We start from the raw sequence: 17,054 nt of genomic DNA on the forward strand, positions 1-17,054 counted from the left end.
ACTGAGAGCCAGTGGGGTGGTGATGTGTGTTTGGAGAAAGATCGTGGAGGTGAAGGAGCTTGTGACATTTTGGGGACAGGTTCCATATCTGACGGTGTGAGGAGGCGGTGTCTGGGCACAGCGTGAGGGCGGTGAGGAGTCAGGCTCTGCGTGTGAGTCAGGAACAGCGCTGCAGGAGGAGGGAAGAGGGAACAGCGAGCGCAGTGCTCAGAGGCAGCGGCAGGCCGGGTGCTGGGGACTCTCGGGGGCCCGTGTGTGACAGCAGAGGTGGCAGGAGGAGGAGCAGGGGGAGGACAGGGCTGACACCCAGGAACCCGGAGCCTTTGGGGACAGCAGGGACAGGACTGCACTTGCACCGTGACAGGACCTCGGCTGCCCTGGTCAGGGAGACTGGGAAGGCGCCATCAGGGGGAGGGACGGTGGCTGCAGCAGGGGGGCGGGGCCGGGCTGAGCACGTGATTTGGGACATGTGGAAGGTCAAGCTCATAGGGGTTTCCGATGGGCGTGCTCATGTGGGAACAGGAAGACACGGATGATGGCAGAGTCGTCCCCTGAGCTCCTGGAAGGAAGGAGCTGTGTCCACAGGGGCTGCGGAGGGAGGGCTTTGCAGGGCAGGGTCAGTCCTGACAGTCCACCTGGCATCAGAGTGGGGACACCAGGGACACAGCTGGACACACGTGTCGGCAGCTCAGTAGGGGACTCCAGGTGGAGCCTTAAGGGCATAACATGGCAGGGCGCGGTGGCTCACGCCTGTAATCCTAGCACTCTGGGAGGCCGAGGCAGGAGGATCGCTCAAGGTCAGGAGTTTGAAACCAGCCTGAGCAAGAGCGAAACCCCTGTCTCTACTATAAAATAGAAAGAAATTAATTGGCCAACTAAAAAAATATATATAGAAAAATTAGCCGGGCATGGTGGCACATGCCTGTAGTCCCAGCCACTCGGGAGGCTGAGGCAGGAGGATCGCTTGAGCCCAGGAGTTGGAGGTTGCTGTGAGCGAGGCTGACGCCACGGCACTCTAGCCCAGGTAACAGAGTGAGATTCTGTCTTAAAAAAAAAAAGGGGGGGGGCCATAACATGGCAACAGACAAGGCGAATGAAAGGGGTAATGTGAGCCAGTAATTCCTCATAAATCACAAATAGCATTATCGTAACTCAGCAAGTGCCCTTGTGGGTATACATGAAAGTCACCGAAAGCAGGGACTTGATCAGATGCTGGCAAACCCGTGTCCGTGGCAGATTTATTCACAACAGCCAAGAAGTGGAAGTGACTCAAGTATCCAGTGACAGATGAATGGATAAGCAAAAAGACATGTATTCATACATGAAATACTATTCTTCCTTTTCAATAAGGAATTTCTGACACATGCCACCAAATGGCAGGACCTTGAGGACATTGTACTAAGTGAAATATACCAGTCACAAAAAGACCAACACTGTGTGATTCCACTTATTTGAGGCATCTAAAGTATTCAGTTTCCCAGAGACAGAAGTAGAGCAGTGGTTACCAGGAAGTAGGGGACAGGAAGACTTAGGGAACTGTAGTTAGTGGGTCTAAAGTTTCGGTTTTGCAAGATAAGAAAGCTCTGGAGATCTGTTGCACAACATTTGGAATATACTTAATGCTACTGAACTGTATGCTTAAAAATAATTAAGATGTAAATTCTGTGTTATGTGTTTTTTCCACTATTAAAATTTTAAAAACCCCAAATAATGTATCTTATTCTGTTAATAGAGCAAAGTAGGAAAACCATATGCAAAATCATCTTACAAACTGGAATACTAAATCGTGAGTAAACTTCTCAGCAATCTAGAAATAGCAGGGCACATCTACAGTCCGAGGATGGGATCTGCAATATCCCGGTTTGATCTGAGAGACTGAGAACTTTCTCCCCTAGGATTGGAAACAAGGCAGAGTGGCTGCTGTCGCCGCTTGTAGTAAACATGTAGCTCCTTCCTAGTGCAATAAAAACAGGAAAAGAAATTAGAGCTATTCAGATCTTAGAGGAGGAGGTCAACCTGTTTTTATTCACAGACAACATGATTGAGTACAGACAAAATCTGCAGTTATCCACAAAGAAGCTCCTAAACCAACAAATGACTGATTGAGGTGGCGGCATATTTCTTCAGACTAGAAAATTCTTTTGGATATCTATATGTTAGCCAAGGATAATTAGAAATAAAATAAGTTTTAAAAGTACAATTCACGTAATATTATGAACATGAAATCAATTTATTAAAGTAAATATTAATGCAAGACCTGTATTTGAAATATACAAAACATTACTGAGATAAATGAAGACCCAAATAATATATATATGTGTATATGTGTGTTTATTGAGGACATATTGTATGTATGTATATACAATGTTCATGGAGGGGAAGACAATATTCTTAAGATACCAGTTTTCTCTAAATTGATCCATAAATTCAAAGCAATTCCAAACAAATTTTCAGGAAGTGCTTTTGTAGAAATTTGCAAGTTCATTCTAAAATGTATGTGGAAAATCAAAGAACTAGAATGTTCTCTAACAATTGTGAAAATCGCCACTCAATCCATTTAAGGAGATTCCCTGAATTCCCTGTCCCGTCTCCCAGGATCCACCACTTCCTCCACAGCCCCCACCGACGAAGCAGGGACAAGTTCTCCACATCCAGGGGCAGGGGCTGTTTCCCAACAGAGCCCGATGGCTCCCAGTGGTGTGTCACTCCGCACCTGGCTGTCCTCATTCCACGTCCCTGAGCACAGACTCCCAGCAGAGGGGTCAGCGTGAGCAAAAACTCCATGGCCCTGTCCCTCAGCCTCACCCCTGACCCTCACAAACACACACAGTCAGAGAGTCAGGGGTCTGGTCATATGGGACTCATTGTCACCTCCCAGAAAATGTCCCCCTAAGGGAAAGGTGTTCACAGGGAGGTAGGAGATGTGTTTGGGCTCCCCATGGGGTGGGAACTTGGGTGACTCTCACCCTGTTGAGGCACAGAGTCCCCAGGAGTGGACGCGGGTGGTGACAGTGGATCTCTAATGGCTGTCCTGGCCCTGACAGTGTCAGGGTGTGAAGTTCCTTCTCTGAGGAGGGTCAGGGTTCTGACCTCGCCCCCGGCTTCCTGTGGGGCCTCCTCTAAGTCCTGCAGCTCTCAGTTCCCGAGAGAAGAACCCCGAGGAGTGACTGTCCCCGGTGGCCCTGGCACCTGCGCCCGGACATGCTGCTGCTGCTGGCCCTGCTCTGGGGGACGGCAGGGGTGGAGGGACAGGGAGGGGACAGGGAAGGTTACAGGCTGCAAGTGCAGAGTATGGTGACGGTGCAAGACGGCTTGTGTGTCCGCGTGCCCTGATCCTTCTCCTACCCCCCACGTGGCTGGAACCACTCTGACCCTGTTCACGGCTACTGATTCCGGGAAGGGGCCAATCACGCAAGGAGTCTCCAGTGGCCACAAACGACTCAAACAGTGCAGGAGGAGACCCAGGGCCGATGCCACCTCCTTGGGGATCCGGGAAGGAACAGCTGCTCCCTGAGCATCAGAGATGCCAGGAGGAGGGACAATGGGTCACACGGTTTTTGGGTGGACAGAGAAGAGAGGACATCTCTCGGCCTCTCTGTGCATGTGACAGGTAACGGTGGGCTCTAGGATTGGCCCACAGGGGAGGAGGTGGTGGGGGCCGCAGGGCGGGGCTGGGCTGGGACCCCGTCCTGGGAGGGACTGGGGGTGAAGCGTGTGGGGCTCAGGGCAGGAGCTGGACCAGAGCCTGAGTCCTCTCAGGGCCGCACCTTGGCCCTCCCTCTTGACCCTGCGTGTCCTCCTCTCCTCCCCAGCCCTGACCCACACGCCCGACATCCTCCTCCCGGGGACCCTGGAGTGCGGCCGCCCCAGCACCCTGACCTGCTCTGTGCCCTCGGCCTGTGAACAGGGGACGCCCCCCAATATCTCCTGGGAGGGGGCTTCCGTGGCCCCCCAGGGCCCCACCATCGGCCACTCCTCGGTGCTCACCCTCGTCCCTCAGCCCCAGGACCACGGCACCAGCCTCACCTGCCAGGTGACCTTACCTGGGGCCAGTGTGACCACGACAAGGACTGTCCACTTCAACGTGTCCTGCGAGAGCTGATTGTGATGCCCGGGGCCCGAGGGTGGAAGTTGGGGGGAACAGGGCAGGGCCAGGCCAAGGCTGAAAGGTAGGACTGGGTAGCCAAGCAGGAAAAGCCCCCTGTCCCATCTCCATGGCTCCCGGGGGAAGGCCAGGGATGTCCGGGCTGCCACATCTTTCTGTCCCAGGTGCTCCCCAGAACCTGGCCATCAGCATCTTCCAAGCAAACTGCACAGGTAGGAACGAGTGTGTCCTGACCCTCCAGGGCTGGGGTGGACGAGGGTCTCCGCTGGGACAGGCCCAGGCTGGGTCTCAGCGCTGGGCTGAGCGGGCGGGACTCGGGGTGAGGGAAGCAGGTCTGAGGTCAGACTCGGGGACAGCGAGGGACAGGGCCTCGCCAACTCCCTCACCATGAACTTCCTGTTTTACTCCCCTATAGGCTACTGTGGCCAAACCCAAGGACAGCTGCCACAACCTGTTCCCACCTTCTCTGCGACCTGCGCCTTTGTCGGCTGTCACAGGCGCTTGCTCTGTCCACAGATGGCGTTCGTTTGCCACTTCGCTGTCCCCAGCCCTCTGTCCTCCCTCTGCTGGCGGCCTAGGCAGCGCCAGGGAAGTGGTCTGGGCTCTCCAAGGCCTGACGCCCGGACTCTGCTAGGGCCTTCCTCAGAGCTAGTGTGGACCCCCCCGGAAGGAGAGGGACACCAGCCCCTCACCCCAAGCCCATGTCTGTCTCTCTCTCTGCACCCCGTCCCCAAAGTCCTCAAGATCCTGCAAAACACCTCGTCCCTCCCCGTCCTGGAGGGCCAGGCCCTGCGGCTGCTCTGGGCCGCTGACAGCAGCCCCCCTGCCCGCCTGAGCTGGTTCCAGGGGTCCCCAGCCCCAAACGCCACCCCCATCTCCAACACCGGGATCCTGGAGCTGCCCCAGGGCTGTCTGCAGGAGGAGAATTCACCTGCGCGCCCAGCACGCCCTGGGCGCCCGGCGCGTCTCGCTGAGCCTCTCTGTGCCCTGTGAGTTCGGGGGCACGTGGGGCCAGAACCCCAAGGTATAAGGAGGGGAGGAGCCCGTGCTGAGCGCGGGCCTCTGTCCCCGCAGACCCCCCGCAGCTGCTGGGCCCCTCCTGCTCCTGGGACGCCGAGGGGCTGCGCTGCGGCTGCTGCTCCCGCGCCCAGCCCGCCCCCTCCCTGCGCTGGCGGCTGGGGGAGGGGCTGCGGGAGGGGACCGGCAGCCAGGGCTCCTTCTCGGACACCCCCAGCGCAGCCGGGCCCTGGGCCAACAGCTCCCTGAGCCTCCCAGGGCGCCTCAGCTCCGGCCTCAGGCTCAGCTGCGAGGCCTGGAACGTGCACGGGACGCGGAGCGGCGCCGTCCTGCTGCTGCCAGGTCAGTCCCGCGGGGCTGGGGCCCGGGAGGGAGGAGCCTGCCGCGCTGGGGGAGCTCGGGGTGGCGCGGGCGGCCTGGTGGGACGGGGAGGGGGAGAGGTCCTGCTCTGGGGCTGCTGGGGGAGGAGGAACCCCAGAGCTCAAGTTCTGTGTGGGGAGGGGATACGAGGGTCCCGGGACTCGGAGGGGCGTCACCCTGCGCCCCTGGTCTGCAGGGAAGCCAGAGCCGGGGGAGGATTCGCGCTGGGGGCCGTGGTGGGGGCCGGTGTCGCTGCCCTGCTGTCTCTCTGCTGCTGCCTGGCCTTGCTCAGGTGAGTGTGGTCCCTGGGGGACAGGTGAGGGGTGGCGGAGGGCTGGGGGTCCTGGAATCCCGCCCAGTCCCGCTGGGGGAACCTGGCCAGGGCGGGGTCCGGAGAATTGGGATCAGAGCAGGGGTCTGTTCCCACCTCTGATCCCACCGCCTGAGAGGGTCACCTGTTCTCATCATGGAAGTCACCTGGTTAGATGTGTCCTCACTTCCATGGCCTGGGCAGCCTTCTAACTTTTGAGCAGGGGGTTAAGAGTCCCCCCAGGCTCTGAGCCAGCGGGGGCTGAAAGGTCGTGGCCCCTCCCTCAGGGTGAAGACCTGCAGGAAGGACGCACCCTCCGCCCTGGGTCCCCTCTCCCAGGTGAGTGAGGAGCCCTCTGTCTGCCAGGGTCCCATCTGGGGAGGCCACATTCCAACTGGTGACTTAGAGGATCATCATGCCCCAAATCGGCTGTGCCTCCTGGGTCCCCATTAATGCAGACCCCAGTCCCGTGACCTGGAGGCCACCCTCCCCACTGGTCACAGAGCCGAGGGCCACGCAGGTGTCACCTGCCTGTGCTCAGCTCCATTGGACCTTCCTACCCTATTCCTCATTACTCTGCAGACCCCTGACCTCTCCTTCCCCCTCCTTCCTGTCTCTCTTCCTAAATACAGGATACCAGAGAGATCTCTCCAGAATAATTAGGGTCTACTAGAAAGCTCGGGGGTCCCCAAGACCACCCTCACTTGTTTTACCATCTACACGTTAGGTGGTCCCCACGAGCACTCTCGGGTTTGCTAATTCACTAGAAGGACTCAGAGAACCCACTGAAAGCTGTTATACCATGGTGACAGCGGATTTTATTTTAAGCAACAGGGTCTTGCTTTGGTGCCCAGGCTGGGGTGCAGTGGTGCAATCATAGCTCACTGCAACCTCGAACCAGTGGGCTCAAGCCATCCTCCTGCCTCAGCCTCTCGAGTAGCCGGGACCACAGGCGTGCGCCACCAAGCCTGCCCCTGATATTTTATACAGTGAATGGATTCAGATGAAAATCAGTGACAGGAAGAGGCTGATGGGGCAGAGTCTAGGAGAGACCAAGCCCGGAGCTTCCCGCTGTCCTCTCCTAGTGGAGTCACTCGGATGGCCCTTACTTCTCTCTGCAACTTCGTGTGACAACATGCATGAAGTATTGCCAGGGAAACTCACCTGAGCCTCAGTGTCCCCGTTTGTTAGGTGAGCCAGATGGGCAGGGAGCACCTGTGTGACTGACCTCAGCTCCTCCGCCTCCAGCCACCCAGAGTCAAAGTGTTGCCACATGGCCCACAGCCCCCGCTGTAAGTCACACTGCTGACACGGACTGTGTGGCATGGCCTGTGGCTCCCAGGTGAACAAATACTCCTACCAGGCTTAAGGACGTTGCAAGGGCTTAAGTTGGGGACTCCCTCCCAGCAGCTGGGCACAAAGGGTCAGCCCTTGCTTTGGGCAAGCTAAGTCCCTCACTGCACTGTGTCCTCTGTGTCTTGGGCTCATGGTTCAATTTGTCAACTGTGTTTGAATAACTGATCTTCTGTGGTCCCTGAGGGCAGCCCATATCTGAGCAAACTCCTGTCCTTCTCACACCACCCAGCTCCTGTGCATCCTATCACAATTTGCAATTAGATAGTAACTTCATTGACTATTCCTTACTGTCAGCTTCTCTCTCCACTCTGCAGCTGCATGAGGGCAGGGATGGTGTCTGCTCAGTTTCCCTGAATGTTCAGGGGTGGCACAGGGGAGCTACTCCTTATGGCGGCAGGCACCGGAGTCAGACCTGGCCATGAGTCTCAGCCTGACCACTAATTAGATGTGTGGTTGGGGCATTTACTTTGCCTCAGTTTCTCCACCCAGTAAATGGGATAGTAGCGTCTCCCCAGTGGATTGCTGTGAGGAGTTTATGAGACCGGCAATCACTGCCAAGGGCCAGGCGTCGGTACTGCCACGTGTTTGCTGAGTGAATGTATGAATGAACGAACGAAGGAGGGCCCCGCCAGCGTTTCTGGAATGCATAGACGAGAGACTCCGTGCTTGGTTTCCGGGTTCACCTGTGGATCCTCCCTGCTCTCCCCCAGGTACCGTCATCCTAATTTGACCCCCTTTGCTCCCCTGCATTCAGGGCAACAGAAAGGAGCCGCCTGGGGCCACCGCCACCTCAGAGGAGGAGCAGGAGCTCCATTACGCCTCGCTCAGCTTCTGTGGGCTGAGGCCCCGGAGGTCTCAGGAGCAGGAGGCCATCGGCTTCACCGAGTACTCAGAGATCAAGACCCACAAGTGACAACCTGCGACCTCCAGTAGAGCCAGGGCGTCCCTGGGGAGGGAGATGTCAGGGACAGTTCCCGAGTCCCAGTTCTCCGTGTAAACAGGAGACCTGGTAGCCCCGGTGGTCTCACAGTGTCGTGAGGGCAGCACTGGGCTCGTAGGTCAGCCCCAGCCCCCATTAGGAGCCTGAGTGTGAGCAAGTTGCTGTAGTCCTCAGTTTCCCGCTCTGTCATGGGACACAACAAGCCTCATTCGCAGGGCTCTGGTGGGGCAGGAAGGAGATAATCAACAGAAAGCTTCCGACACAGGCGTCTGCAGACAGCCCTCACCCGGCCACACCTCCACCCGAATGGCCCACTAGGTGTAAAAGTCTGACCAGCCAGGCCCACGTGGGGACGCTCTGCAGGGCAGTTGTGGCTTCACTCTGTCTCTGCCCACCTGCTTCCCTGCCCCGTCCCCGCTGGTCCCTGGGGCATCAGACACCCTGCTGCTAGTATGTCTCCCCGGGAACCCAACCTGTGTATTCTACCACACACACACAAACCATTCATTGCTTATCTGATATAAATTATAAGTATCTAAATGACACAGGTCTTTCTTTAATTATATTTCCCTGATGATTTGCTTCCCCTTAATAATTTCTTCTTTTTGCAGGATTCGCTCATAAAATTCCTTGCAGTGGCGGTTTGTGTTCCGTTCACATTTGAATGTGGTTTTTGCGGTGGTCCCATCCAATGTCTTTTGTCCATTTTTCCACGGAACGTTCATTAGTGAGAAAATGCATGCACGTGAGCGCTCACGGCCGGTAGACCGCACAGGGACCGGCAGGGTGGAGGATGCTGGTCGTGTTGGTCACGTGCTCTGCACGTCTCACTCGCTGAGACACGGAAGTGCACCTTTCATAACAGAACTTGCTTTTCCAGCCCTCAGGATTAGGTTGCATCTCTTGATCAACGATTTTTTTTTGTATTTCAGCATATTATGGGGATACAAATGTTTAGGTTACGTATGTTGCCTTGCCACCCTTCCCCCCTGGAGTCAGAGCTTCAAGCGTGTCCATCCCCCAGACGGTGTGCATCGCACTCATCATGTGTGTATATACCTATCCCCTCCTCCCCCTCCCATCTGCCCGACAAATGTTATTCCTGTAGGTCCACTTAGGTGTTGATCAGTTAGTACCAATTTGCTGGTGAGTACATGTGGTGCTTGTTTTTCCATTCTTGGGATACTTCACTTAGTAGAATGGGTTCCAGCTCTAACCAGGAAAACACAAGAGGTGCTAGATCACCATTGTTTCTTAGAGCTGAATAGTACTCCATGGTATGCATATACCACATTTTATTAATCCACTCATATATTGATGGGCACTTTGGTTGTTTCCACATCTTTGCAATTGTGAATCGTGCTGCTATAAACATTCGAGTGCAGGTGTCTTTTTTTTTGAAGACAGAGTCTCACTCTGTTACCCCGGCTAGAGTGCCATGGCGTCAGCTTAGCTCACGGCAACCTCACACTCCTGGGCTGAAGCAACCCTTCTGCCTCAGCCTCCTGAGTAGATGTGACTACAGGCATGCGCCACCATGCTCGGCTAATTTTTTCTATATATTTTTACTTGACCAAATTAATTTCTAATTTTTTAGTAGAGACGGGGTCTCGCTCTTGCTCAGGCTGGTTTCAAACTCCTGACCTTGAGCAATCTGCCCGCCTCGGCCTCCCAGAGTGCTAGGATTACAGGCGTGAGCCATCACGCCCGGCCTGATCAACGATGTTTTAAAAACAGTGCCCAGCAATGAAAAAAAAGAGCACTGTTGTCAATTGTTGTTCCTTTTCAAAACTGCACTGCTCCTGCTGCTACAGTGTCTAGTAACGTATGCATAAAAGAATCCAACTTGGCAAGGGATAAAATATTTTCAAAACATAGTCATGGCAAATGCTGCAATAATTATGCACTTTGAGAAATCGAGAATTTCTTTTCCTGTTCTAAGGTCCCTTGCCTTGACACTCAGAGATACATTTTTCATCAATTCTTTAACACATTTAACACGTTCTTGAAAGCAAAGGCGCACTTAACACTGTTTTCTGTTCTTGAAATTTGCACAATCTTGTTAAATATTGGAAACTATAAAAAAAATGGAATGGGTTTCTATTGATTATTTTTAAAAATACCTCACTGGTAGATAAAACTATGGATTATTTTAAAAGCCAAGAATTTTGAGGGCCTTTTATTCATAATTAAAGTATGATTTCTGTGATTCACATAAATAAACTAAGGATTCTCAGTATCATTTGTTAAAGAGAGTTAGTGGGGTCTGGAATATGAGAGGATTAAGAATATTGAAGGGCAATAAAGCCCCCAAACCCTTTAATTGCTCAGTTCAAACAGGTATATGCCACAATGCCCGACTCATTTTTCTATTTTTAACAGAGACAGGTTTTTGCTCTTGCTCAGGCTGGTCTCGAATTCCTGACATCAAGTGATCCTCCTGCCTCGGCCTCCCAGAGTGCTAGGATTACCGGTGTGAGCCATGGCACCTAGCTGGCTTCTGCTTTTGTTCTCTTGGAGCTATGAGCCTTCACATAAGTCTAACTACCCTGCTGGAGAGAGAAAGTCCAGCCAACCTCCCCTTCAAGGCACTCCAGGGGGAGTGCCAGGCAGGGAAGAGGCCATCTGGACTCTCCATCCCAATCTCCTCGCTGAATTGCAGCCAAATGAGTCCCAACACCTCATAGAGCAGATCTACCCAGTCGAACCCAGGCCACCCACAGGATCGTGAGAAATAATAAATTGTTGCTTCAAGCCACCACGTTTTAGGATTTGTTGTGCAGCAAATTCAAAGGACCCTAGGGTAGCAATCGCGACTGTTGCCCCGTCTCTGTGCCCAGGCTCTCCCCAGAGAAGCCCCCATCCCTGTGCCCCTCCCTCTCTAGCACAGCCCCGTGTCTGTTCCTCAGAAAGCTGTCCGATTTAAATGCCATCTCCTTTTCCTGGCTGTACACATCAGCAGGACAGGGACCTGGGATGTCTTGTCCACCGGGAGCCTCCACGCAGCGCTGTGGCTGCCATGGAGCACGTGCACAAGATGCACCTGGCGAGTGCTTGCAGGATGAAAGGTAAGTGTACGGAAGAGAGTAAGGGGAAGGCGAAGGAAGAATGAGCAATGGATGGATGGATGGATGAAAGAATGGATGGACGGAGGGACGAATGGATGAAAGGGTGGGTGGGAGAATGTGAGGATGGAGAGGTGAGTGGAAGGCTGGATGAATGGGTGTGCACACGAAGGTTTGGGTAAATGAGGGGGTGGATGGATGGACGAGAGGTTGAAGGGATGGATGGGGGGATGGATGGGTGGATGGATGGATGAGAGGTTGAAGGGATGGATGAGTGGATGGATGGATGAGAGGTTGAAGGGATGGATGGGGGGATGGATGGATGAGAGGTTGAAGGGATGGATGGGGGATGGATGGATGAGAGGTTGAAGGGATGGATGGGGGATGGATGGATGAGAGGTTGAAGGGATGGATGGGTGGATGGATGGATGAGAGGTTGAAGGGATGGATGGGTGGATGGATGGATGAGAGGTTGAAGGGATGGATGGGTGGATGGATGGATGAGAGGTTGAAGGGATGGATGGGGGGATGGATGGATGAGAGGTTGAAGGGATGGATGGGGGGATGAAAGGGTGGGGGGGTGGACATGTGGAAGAATGGTGGATGAGTGGGTGCCTGAGAGTTTTAATAGATGAACAAAAGGGTGGATACTCAGATGAAAGTCTGAAGGGACAGATGAATGAGGAAAAAAGGAGCTAAACTTTCCCCCAAATAACTACTTCTACAGACACTGGACTCCCCAAGCTCCACAAAAACAATTTATTACCAAAGCACGGTGGTGCCAGTGGGAGGAGGGGTCCCCCCGCGGGCCCGGGGCAGTCCCATCTGGGAGTTGGAATCCTCCCCGTCCACACCCCAGCGGCTGGCTGGGGACGACAGCTGAGAGACAGGGCCGGTGGAAAGGAGAAACTTCACATTAGCTGTAGGTAGCTGCCGGGTTCCCTGACACTCCTCAGGACTGATGAGTATCGCCTGAACAAGTGGCAGGAATGCACATTCCAGGGATTGTTCTAGAAGCTTTTCTGTGATTAAACAGCAAGCCTTGAGTCACATTGCTTCATTTTTTCTTTTTTTTTCTATTGCAAACTGCAAAGTGAAAGTTCTGGAAAATAAAAAAATGGCTGTTAGCGTCTCATTCATTCAAGAAACACACTCTGTGTCCTTACTACGTGCTAAGCACCGGACGCCCTGGACGTCACTGTGAGCCAGAGGGACAAGGAGCCCCTGCAGGGCTTATAACATAGAGAAGGGAGAGGAGACAACACGAACTAAACGTGTGCTTCCCTCCAGACAGGAACAAGGGCTGTGCAGGAAATAGGTGACGTGACAATCAAGTGGGTGGGCCGGTGGTGAGGTGGCACCTCCCGGGGTGACCTGGGGAGGAGCCAGAGTGTGAACTCGGGGGCCAGAAGGCCAGGTGCAAACGAGTCCAGCCTGCCTGGTGTGGAGCTGGAGGGAGGATGGCGTGGCCGGCACGTGAGGGGAGGAGGGGGGCTCAGGCGTGCAGGCCGAGGCAAGGAGCTGCCCCAGAGCAGAGGCAAGACGATCTTCAAGTCACTCGACAATCACTGGGCTCCTGAAATGGCATCTCCGAATTAAGTTCCCCACCGAGGGACACATCTACTACGGAGTGAGTGGCCCCCGGGGGGGGGTAAGCAGACCTGAAACGGTGGTGACCCCGGAAGGGGCTGCTAAGTTTTGAGGTTTAAATGTCCACCGTCCTGGGTGGACTGGAAAGCACTTAAGACAGGGTGGCACTGGCAGGACACCTGGACTCGTGCCATCGATAAACACGGAGGCAGCCTCTGGCTTTTGCCAGAAACACAGAAACGACAGGCACAGAGCTCACTGCCAGGGGGTGACCATGACAAGTGACTGCAGTTGGCCTTATCCGGAACTGGAGACCTGGAGGCGGCCACCGAAGGGACCCCGAGGTGTCTGGCCTGGACAGCTGGGTGGGCGGAGGACGAGCCACCTACTGAGCTGGAGAGGCGGGGGAGGAGGAGGCGGGCGCAGAAGGCGCGACTTCGCTTTTGGACAGTGTCCGGTTAAGGTGCGGGCCTGCCACGCCGCTGCCACAGAGAAAAACGCCCGACCCTGGCATTTCCAGCGGGCTCTGTGCGCGGGCACCGGGCCAAGTGCCTTGCATATAGCGTCATCTCACAATTTCAGCCTTGGATGTAAGGACAGGTGGAGAGAAGGAAGAAGCGCTTGTCATCCAAGTGCCCACAAAGGGAGACGGGCCACCCGAGGAGATGCTATTCTGAACAGGGGCGCGGCTGACACCGGGGGCTGGTGACTCTCTGCTGGGGACAGAGGTGGGGCCACGCCCGGTGTTGTAGGATGTTGAGCAGCATCTTTGCCCTTCGTGCAGAGTGTCCCCACGCACACGATGGAGGACTGGGCTGCTGTGACAAGACCGGGGACGTTCTGTGCCAACAAGGGAAGAGCTGCAAGAAGTTCTGTGACGTGAGAGGCGCAGACGCGGCACAGGGCACAGTGGCTGACTTCTGTGTGGGGCGGGGACGGGGAGGGCAGCCCAGAGGAAAGCAGAGGCTGTGGTGCATGGGTGGACGGCCAGAGGGAGGGAGGACGGACACAACAAGGGACAGCGGAAGAAGGTGAGAGACAGATACCAACAATTTGATGCTAATTTTGAGGCTCTGAATCCAGTCATACCTGAAGCTTCTTCCCCTCTTAGAATTTTCTAGCTACAACAGCCAATCAACCCCCCTTTTCTTGAAGCCAAGTTGAGTCGGGTTTCTGCTATTTGCCATTCTGGGGGTTGGAAAGTTCAAGAACCTTGTGGAAAAGTCCAGCATCTAACTGGGAAGCCGGGCCCTGGTGTGAACACCCCCGTTGGTACCTGGGGCAGGGCTGAGGCAGGGCTGGGGTGGGGAGAAGGGTTAAAACTCCCAAACTCTTCCCACCTAGATTCCATCTATGGCACCATATGGAGGTCAATGGGGTCGTAGGGTGACGCTCGCAGATCCTGGAGGAGGACTTCTAGATTGTTCCTCAGCATGGCATAGGGTGGCTTCTCGTCATACTTGAGGGCCATCACCACCTTCAGGTACTCCTGCAGGGTCTCTGTGGAGCAAGGGAGAGGCCTGAGAGATGCCCCCAACCCCAAGCCTGGGGGATTGTACCCAGAGGGGGCCGGGCAGGGGCATGAGGGTCTCAGCAACAGGGCCCATTTGCTCAGTCTCTGCCCTCCATTGCCAGAGGACTTAAACTTTTTTTTCTTTCAATTTTTTTTTTTTTGAGACAGAGTCTCACTTTGTTGCCCAGGCTAGAGTGAGTGCCGTGGCATCAGCCTAGCTCACAGCAACCTCAAACTCCTGGGCTCAAGCGATCCTTCTGCCTCAGCCTCCCGAGTAGCTGGGACTACAGGCATGCGCCACCATGCCCGGCTAATTTTTTCTATATATATGAGTTGGCCAATTAATTTCTTTCTATTTATAGTAGAGACGGGGTCTCGCTCTTGCTCAGGCTGGTTTCGAACTCCTGACCTTTTTTTTTTTTTCTTTTTTTTTATTCCTTTATTTTTTTTTCCATTTTCATTTGGCCAATTAACTTTTTTTTTTCTAATTTTTAGTAGAGACGGGGTCTTGCTCTTGCTCAGGCTGGTCTTGAACTTCTGAGCTCAAACGATCCGCCCACCTCGGCCTCCCAGAGAGCTAGGATTACAGGTGTGAGCCACCTCGCCTGGCCTTCCTTTCAATTTTTGACAACAACAAACATAGGCACCAGTAGGATATGACACCCAAGGACCCACCACTCAGTTTCAACAGTGACCGCCTCACAGCCAGTCTCGTTTCATTTAAACCTCTGCTGCTTCCCCGTCCTGCACGGTTTTAAAGGAAATCCCAACTAGCAATGTCATTTGCCTGTGTGTAAATGGGGCCCAGGAAAACTCTACAGTGAAGTGCCAGACAGGAAATGTTTTTGGCTTTGCAGGTGCAGGCCAGGTGGCCAACTCAGCTGATGTCGCACACAAGCAGCCATAGACAGCCGCTGAGTGCCTGGGCGTGGCTGAGCGCCAGCACGCTTTACTGATGGGCGCCCCAGCTGGAGTTTCACGTAAATTCTAGGCTATGAGATGCTGCTCTTCTTTTGAAAAATTTTCAACAGTTTAAAAATGTAAAACAATTCTAGTTCACTAGCAGTACCAAAACAGAGGGCCAGCCCTCAGGACATAGTTTACTGACGCCGACTTCAAAAGGTAGGCCGGGTGCAGAGGCTCATACCTGTAATCCCAGCACTTTGGGAAGCTGAGGCTGGAGGATCGCTTGAGCCCAGGAGACCAAGGCTGCAGTGAGCTGTGATCATGCCACTGCACTCCAGCCTGGGCCACAGAGCAAGACCTCGTCTCCTTTTTTTTTTTTAAAAAGGGCTGGGTGCGGTGGCTCATGCCTATAATCCTAGCACTCTGGGAGGCTGAACTGGGTGGATCGCTCGAGGTCAGGAGTTCGAAACCAGCCTGAGCAAGAGCAAGAACCCGTCTCTACTATAAATAGAAAGAAATTAATTGGTCAACTAATATATATAGAAAAAATTAGCCGGGCATGGTGGCTCATGCCTGTAGTCCCAGCTACTCGGGAGGCTGAGGCAGGAGGATCGCTTGAGCCCAGGAGTTTGAGGTTGCTGTGAGCTAGGCTGACACCACGGCACTCACTCTAGCCTGGGCAACAAAGTGAGACTCTGTTTCAAAAAAAAAAAAAAAGAAAAAGGCTCTCTCTCCCTTTTCTCCTCTTAATTAACACAATACTATTGTCATACTTTTAAAATAAAAGTGCCTGTTATTACATTGTGAGGTGTAAGCTTAGGTATAAAAAAAAAGTGCCAATTATGATGCCAACAACAATCATCACAATGGCCCCTACTTGGGGAATACCTGCTGCAGGCCACAGTCTGCATGGAGCACGTCCCGAGCTCTTGCCTGGGCCCAGCAATGAGCAGAAGGCTCTGCACTCGATCCCTGGGACAACCCTGGAGGCGGGGCTAGTACGGGCCTCCTTTTATACACAGGAAGCCGAGGCTCAGAGGGGGCCCATTTACCCACTGAAGGTCTCTGGGCTGGTATGTGCAGCTCCGACCACAGGACCCAAGGAAGCAACGTCCTCACTCAGGCCCCGCCCCCAACAGGCCCCGCCCCACCGTCAACCCCCGTTGATTGGCTTTAAACATGTGAGGCTCATCCGACCAGGAGGAGAGCGTGAATTGAGCAGCTGATCCATGATTTGAACCCCGGGGATTTAATATAACTCAAAAATGAGCCTTTACAGAGCCAGGGGGGACAAACGATCTGTTTCCGTCTGTCCATTTCTGCCTGCAGTTCAGAGAGCAATACAGAAGCTCTTCAGAAGGGGTTTGCAAAGGACAGCAGCAAGAACACCTCCCAAACAAAACCGACCTGAATAGCCAATGACAGAGATTGGCTTTACAAATTATACTGCAGCCAAACCATGAATATTGCCCAGCTGTCAAAAAAATCTAGCTGCGGTGGATTTATGTGTAAGGAAGGACTCGGAAGAGTAGCCTTAGGGTTAAGTGAAAAAAGCAAGAGGAGGTCGAACAAGACGTATGTAGGGTGAGCCCATTTTTGTTCTTAAATACGAAAACAGTTTTATAAAAAACAAAGTATGTGTGCGCATTTATGTTTGCTCTGTATGTAGAAAAAGCACTGGCAGCAGACCGTGGAGGCTGTTTGCAGAGCTGGTGGTGACAGCTCCTCTCATCCCTGTATGAACGCTTTGTGATGGGACATTGTGTCACTGAAACCACCCCTCACGGAGCACTTCCCCATCCTGCGGTGGAGTCTGTTTCCACGCCTCTTGAGTCTGGGCTGACCCTGTCACTTGTTTTGATCCAGAGAAAGTGGCAAAGGTGACGTTCTGG

At 53.9% G+C, this 17,054-nt stretch overlaps 2 protein-coding genes and 1 long non-coding RNA gene across 6 annotated transcripts in view; 2 read left to right on the plus strand and 1 right to left on the minus strand.

Moving 5' to 3' along the window:
• Nucleotides 1-1,074: 1,074 nt before the first annotated feature.
• On the plus strand, nt 1,075-5,371 carry LOC109729906 (sialic acid-binding Ig-like lectin 6). Its single transcript, XM_075993453.1, has 7 exons — nt 1,075-1,102; nt 3,449-3,610; nt 3,813-4,091; nt 4,270-4,317; nt 4,842-5,015; nt 5,180-5,308; nt 5,364-5,371. The coding sequence occupies exons 1-7, from the start codon at nt 1,075-1,077 to the stop codon at nt 5,369-5,371; spliced, it is 828 nt and encodes a 275-aa protein (XP_075849568.1).
• Nucleotides 5,372-5,689: 318 nt separating this feature from the next.
• LOC142861179 (uncharacterized) lies at nt 5,690-8,631 on the plus strand. Its single transcript, XR_012912563.1, has 3 exons — nt 5,690-5,774; nt 6,080-6,131; nt 7,903-8,631. It is a non-coding gene; the product is annotated as an uncharacterized LOC142861179 (long non-coding RNA).
• A 3,258-nt stretch (nt 8,632-11,889) lies between these two features.
• VRK3 (VRK serine/threonine kinase 3) overlaps nt 11,890-17,054 on the minus strand; it is a 40,738-nt gene continuing 35,573 nt past the window's right edge. For 3 of the 4 annotated variants that reach the window (XM_012754159.3, XM_075993238.1, XM_012754161.2), the window contains 2 exons: nt 14,084-14,243; nt 11,890-12,255 (listed from right to left, as the gene is read on the minus strand). In XM_012754159.3, coding sequence (XP_012609613.2) covers nt 14,095-14,243 — 149 coding nt within the window. In that variant the 3' untranslated portion in view covers nt 11,890-12,255; nt 14,084-14,094. Of the gene's footprint in view, nt 12,256-13,259; nt 13,327-14,083; nt 14,244-17,054 lie in introns of those variants that run through there. The other variant, XM_012754160.3, reaches the window with a different exon arrangement.

The sequence above is a fragment of the Microcebus murinus genome, chromosome 16 (assembly GCF_040939455.1).
Source record: "Microcebus murinus isolate Inina chromosome 16, M.murinus_Inina_mat1.0, whole genome shotgun sequence".
Taxonomy (NCBI): domain Eukaryota; kingdom Metazoa; phylum Chordata; class Mammalia; order Primates; family Cheirogaleidae; genus Microcebus; species Microcebus murinus.